General features: G+C 47.5%; 1 protein-coding gene across 2 annotated transcripts in view; it reads left to right on the top strand.

Annotated features, from left to right (window-relative positions):
- The first annotated feature begins 1,258 nt into the window (after window positions 1-1,258).
- TRIM36 (tripartite motif containing 36) overlaps window positions 1,259-6,000 on the top strand; it is a 40,611-nt gene continuing 35,869 nt past the window's right edge. For both annotated transcript variants that reach the window (XM_070412479.1, XM_070412477.1), the window contains exon 1: window positions 1,259-1,355. In XM_070412479.1, coding sequence (XP_070268580.1) covers window positions 1,293-1,355 — 63 coding nt within the window. In that variant the 5' untranslated portion in view covers window positions 1,259-1,292. The remainder of the gene's footprint in view (window positions 1,356-6,000) is intronic.

Raw genomic sequence — 6,000 nt, 5'->3', positions numbered from 1 at the left:
GAGGTCATTTCCACCCCGCACCCGGCCGCTGATGCTGAGCCCAGTGCAAACTCTGCCAACCTGCTTAAGGAAAGTGGCTCGCCCTGTAGTAAATCTTACATTTGTGTCTAATCGAATTATCGCTGGCAGAGATGTGTATTTAGTAGGAAACCTCAGCCCTTATCGCTCTCCACCTTTTCAAGAAAGGTAAGACTGCCTAGAGTGAATAGACCAGAAGTGACTTTGTTCAGCCAAGTTTTCTTTTCAGCAGAAGCAAAGATTGTCAGGTATGAATGAAGCAGGAAGAAGACTGAGAGGCCATTGCTGCTGCAGCCTCCTAGGGGAGCTGCTATTTTAAACAGAAGTGTAAAATGTGAGAAACATGCACTGAATGTTTAACTCAATCACTGAAGCGAATGACTGGAAAGTGAGTTAGTCGCATAAGTAAGGGTGACAGTGTTTGTCCAGGAACCTTGCTGGCAGGAATGCTTTTTTATTTATTTATTATTTCATTAAGGGGAGGTTGAGTATCAGGAGGATATAGAGATACAATCGACCTTACACACTTAGAGCGTTTAAAATACAATCCTCGTATTTGTTCTCATCTCAGAAGCGCCGGGGTTGGCCTTTGTTACCTATTGGATTTCAGGAAGGCTGACTTGAGATGCGGCGTTGCCATTTCCTGGGCCCTCACTTATTTTTTCTTTTCTTTTCTGTTTTTCCGGCGCTGGCAGCCAGATCCTTTGTTGTGCCTCCTCTGCATTCATTCTCTCTGCCCTCGCACCTCCAGGCAGGGTGGTGGGGGTTTTTCCTGGTCCTCGAGCTGGGAGCTCCGGACGGCCACCTTCCCGGGCATCGGATAAAGCACCACTTTAATCACCCAGTGGGTGTCCGGGCTGGGTCCGCGCCACACGGGAGCGGCCCCTCTTTTGTGTTGGGTGTTTGTCTCGGCAGCGGCCGGACCCCGGCGGGAGGCGTGGGCCACGACCCCCGAGGAGGCGGGGCTCGGCGAGGGCTCCGCCTGCTGTGGGTTTCACCGCTGCCGCCCTTGTTTGTTCCGTTACATCGCCCGGCACCGTCCGCTTCTCCGGGAGCCAAGCACAGGGCTGCCCAGAGCTGCCTTCTTCCCACCCAATCCCGCCTTTTGCTCGCCCCGCTTTCCCATTCTCCCTCCTGAACAACACACCGGCGGGGCGCCTGGCAAAACAGACTGAAAAGCAGAGAGAGAGAGAGAGAGAGAGAGAGAGAGAGAGAACAAGAGCACATTTGATGCACCTGCCTGGGTCTCCCAGAGTTGGTGAAGGGTCGTGACCATGTCTGACTCGGGGGAGATGAGTGAATTTGGCTACATCATGGAATTGCTGGCCAGGGGCAAGGTAAGTGACGGGCGCGCGTGCGGCGCCCGGCCCCCACTCCGGGCGCTACCTGGCCGCCAGCCGTGGGCGCCCCGCTCCATTCCGGGGAGGGGCCGGGACCCCGCGTCCACTTCTCAGCCCGGCGTCCCAGCCGCTGCGGAAGACAGAGTAGCTGCCTTTTCTTTATTAGGCGGCATCTCTGACATGTGCCGACGGGGAGTTTCCAGCGTGTTTGGAGCCAGCTGGGCGACGGGAGAGCCCCCGGGACCAAGAGGAGCGCGCTCCCAGCCCGCGGAGATGGGGGTCGGGGTTGGGGGCAGCGTGGGGGGAGGGCCGGGCGCTGGCCAAGGGGGCGCTCCTGGAGGCACCCAGGGCTGCCCAGGCCTGGTGACTTCGAGTGCGTGACCTCGCCCGTCCAGGCGCCGAGCGCGGAGGGAGGGTCCGAGCAGTGAACAGGTCGGGAGGGCGGGGTCGGCTTGAGCCTGAAGTCCGAGCTGGTGGCTGGTAAACAGGGCAGAAGCCTTGATCGCCCCGCCTAGGCGCTTTCAGCCTTCCTCCCAAGTCCGGAGCCGCTGCCCAGGCCCGGGATCTTTCAGGCCGGTTTCTTGTGGCGGGGAGCGGGGAGATGGCGAAGAGCTGGATTTCAGCCCGGCACCTGTCCCGGAGCCGGTTCCAAATCCGGGCAAGCGCTGTCGGCGGCGCCTCGCGACCACGCCCTCGGCCGGCCGGTTGGCGCCGCGCCCGGGCAGGAAGCCTTTTGGGGAGCCTGGCCCCCACGCTGCGCGCGAGAAACTGCCGGGAGAGGCGCCTGAGTGGTGTCCCGGAGGGAGGTGTCGGGAAATGCAAAGGCCACCCTGTGCGCGGTCCGCCGGGATTTGCATGCTAGAAACCGGGTCTGCGTTTCGCCCTCTGCACCTGGAGTTTCTGGAAGAGGCGATGGCACAGAGGAAAGGGGACTCCCTGCGCACAGTCATCAGAAAGGAGAAGGATGATTCTGCAAGCCTGGGGCGAACACCTGAGGCTTCAGCATCAGACCTCACCCCAGCTCCGCGGATATGGAGTGTGGAATGGTTTTAGCGTCAGGCCAGACAGCCCTGCGGCTGGTTTAACGCTCTTCCAGACTAAAGGTCCCTGGCGAACGTGCTCCTCCCTGAACTCTCTCTCCTGTTAAGCACACACGGAATTCACTCATCCAAGATAGAATGCTTATTAACATTGGAAGGTAGGATCGCCCCTAGCAATTACAGCCCTAGACCGGAAGTACAAATGTCACACTCTTCTTACCCTGGGCTCCGGTCTGCTCCTCCAGGGGCCTCCCCTCATGCCTGGAGACACCCTGGACAGTACATCCAAGCGCCTTTTCACCACCAATAGCCTCCCCTTGGCCACCCACCAGCGTGCATACCATAGGCCCCTCCAGGGGAAAAAAAGTCCCCAAGGAAGTGCTGGTTCTGGGCGAGGAGGCTTGCACCCAGAGGGCCAGAACCAGGCCCTCAAAAGCGCACACAGGACCCTGGTGCACAGAAACTCTGGGGGGAGGGGCTGGGAGGGGAACAGAGGAAAGAGGATGACATTTATTGATTACAAAATAAATAGACCACTCTCAACTGAAATATGAGTTTAGGCCTGTGGTGCTCAGACATTCTTCAAAGCGAGCCAGAATTGTATTAATACTTACCTTCAGCAGGCAGAATTTTAAATTCTGAGAGGATAGTTTAGGGGTGGCACCTAGGGATCCACATGTTGGCACCCCAGGTGATCATAAAACATGTGGGTAAACTGAAGACAGAACCATTAGTGAACCCTTAAAACTCAATAAAGTCAGGTAAACAAAAACAAACTTCTCAGAATTAGCAATGTGTTTACCACAATATGCCCACTGTAATGAAAAAAATAAAAACAAAATAACCTTTGGTTTCAACCACTGAACTTCTCTGCCTCACTCTCTCCTAGGCTTCAGCAATGGGCCTGTGACAACAGAGAGCATGCTCAGCTGACTTCCAAAGTTAGAGGGGCCCAGCCTCCCTGTGAAATCTGATCTGGGAAGCAGGCTCTCACAATAAGAATTTGGGGACAGTTCCTCCCTGCGACTTTTTTCTTCTTCGTGGTGGTGGTGGTGGTGGTGGTGGTGGTGGTGTGTGTCAGGAGTAGCCTTCTAACCAAGCTTACTCCCACTCTCCTCACAGACACCCTTCCACCCCCCAACTCCATTTAAAACCCTCATTTTGTGTGAGATTATACAGGGTTTGAACACTGAATACCTACCTCTCTGAGTATTAGCCATAGAATAACAGAGCTTTGAGATTTGCTTTACTTCCTCTGAGGAGTTAGGTTCCACTTCGTAGTCCAGGTTTGTAATGTAAAGAATGATGTGAAACTGGTCTAATTACACCAAGCTGGCTGAGTTCATGGAGAGCCGAGGCCAATTAGCCTCTTGCTCCTTTCTTTCCTCCAAAGTAGAGACCGCTGACAATTATTAAAATTTCTTTCACTTTTCTCTGATGGCTTTAAAATTTTACACAATTAGTATATGCTTCTTCAAAATAGTCAACCTTTCCAGAAAGTTTTACAGAATAAAAGGTGGAACTTCATTCCCACCTCCAATCCCCAGTGGCAGCAGTTTGCTGTGTGTCTATTTTAAATTAAATTAGTTTATTGTTTGTTCTTTGAATGTGAGAGGTGAGCCTTTCATCTTAGGGTAACCTAAAACCCACCTGACCAATTTGATCAGCTTATTTTACTCTATTGTGATGATTACTTTAATATTTAAAGCACACTGATCTCTACCAGTGTGATCTTTCTGCTCGGCAAACAATACACTCTAAAAGTATAGTTAATACCTGCGATAATTCTCAAAAGGTTTAAAAATCAATGTAAATGGAATTCCTTATATTTCACTATCAGAGTAACTTGTATTTCTGGAAGCTGCCTTTTGTTTCTTTTTTAACTTGTCTCTTTGTTCTGAACGAGAGCTTTCCACATCTGTGGTCAATATTGGTCTCTAGAATGGTTTGCCTTGCTAATTTTTTAAAGCAAGTTCATACACCTCTTGCCTTCACATTATTATACACTCTTCCGGAATCATACGACAAAGATTTAATGACAAAGAACATTGAAGGATTTAAATCTAGTATACCTCTTTATATTTAGAGTAACTTACATAGTTATATTTATGTATAAATAACCAGAAAATGCTTCTTGTTTCTTATAGTTCAATAGTTACTGTTTAGGCACTTCCAAAGAGTACCTGAATGGTTTGTCCAGTGGTTTGAACAAAGTAAAACAAGCTTTGGAATGTTACATTTCATTCTGACAGAGAAACAGGCAACGATTCCATTACTCAGTGAATTGTTACTTTTAACTTTGAACATCCTTTAGACCAGTGGTTCTCAACCTTCTGGCCCTTTAAATACAGTTCCTCATGTTGTGACCCAACCATAAAATTATTTTCGTTGCTACTTCATAACTGTAATGTTGCTACTGTTATGAATTGTTATGTAAATATCTGATATGCAGGATGGTCTTAGGCGACCCCTGTGAAAGGGTCGTTTGACTGCCAAAGGGGTCGCGACCCACAGGTTGAGAACCGCTGCTTTAGACACAAAATTATTTTTAAAAACTTTCATAAATCTAAATTTTACTTTAAAACAAGAAGATACTTGTACACTGAAAGAATTCGGTTTAGAAAATCCTCAAATCTGGACTAATATAAAATCTTAAACATCTCATGGGACCAAAACTAAAATAATACCAAATGGTCTATTTCAGAAGGCTCAACAGATAGTTTCGGACACAATTGAAATCTAAACTGGGTGATAATGCTAAGGTTGTGGTCACTGCAATATATATATATTGAGATTGGGTAAAATGTGTGTATTATGGGGGTACTGAAGGCAAACAGAAGATTTAGACTGAAGCAAATTCATTTGAAAACAGCTAGTTTCACAAATAACATTATAATTTCTCTCTGATGTTTTTATTACACAGTTCCAAAGATAATTTGGAAAACATGTACCTCAAACTGTAAAAGAATGTTTAAATGAGATCTTTTATGAAATTGTAAATTTCATGTTTTATACTTAACCTGTGGGCAATACAGTAGTGATGCTGGAGTGAGACCCAGATTTGAATCTGGCTCTTTGGCATTTAATATGACCTTGAGGGTACTACTTAATATCTGGGTGGAGGAATGGAGGAGTTGTGGTTGTTACATATTCCCTTTGAAGGAAATTATACCTATTTCACAGGGTTTTTGCAAGGCTTATGTGAATATTTTATGCAAAGTTCCTGATACTGTTATTGGCACATTAAGTACGCTCTCAATAAATGAAAGCTATTATATCTAGCTACTATGACAACAGGGTTGGGGCTTGAGACACCCTATATCTAAACTGTAATCATTAGCAAGTAGAGATAAAATTGCCAGATAAAATACAGGAATTAGAGTTAACTTTGAATTTCAGGTAAACAACATATAATTGTTTTAGTATAAGTATGTCCCATTCAATATCTGGGACATACTTATACTAAAAATTTTCCAGTATGTATCTGAAAATCAAATGTAACAGGGTATCTATCCTGTTTTTATTTGCCACCCTAGGTGTAGAAATAATAAGATACAGTCAAAAGGGACCAGTTGACAACCTCTAAATATTACCAGTGTTGT

This window comes from Myotis yumanensis, unplaced genomic scaffold, assembly GCF_028538775.1.
Source record: "Myotis yumanensis isolate MYYU_CA2020_CCGP unplaced genomic scaffold, mMyoYum1.0.hap1 SCAF_4, whole genome shotgun sequence".
Classification (NCBI taxonomy): Eukaryota; Metazoa; Chordata; class Mammalia; order Chiroptera; family Vespertilionidae; genus Myotis; species Myotis yumanensis.
This window is presented reverse-complemented; position numbering and strand designations above follow the sequence as displayed.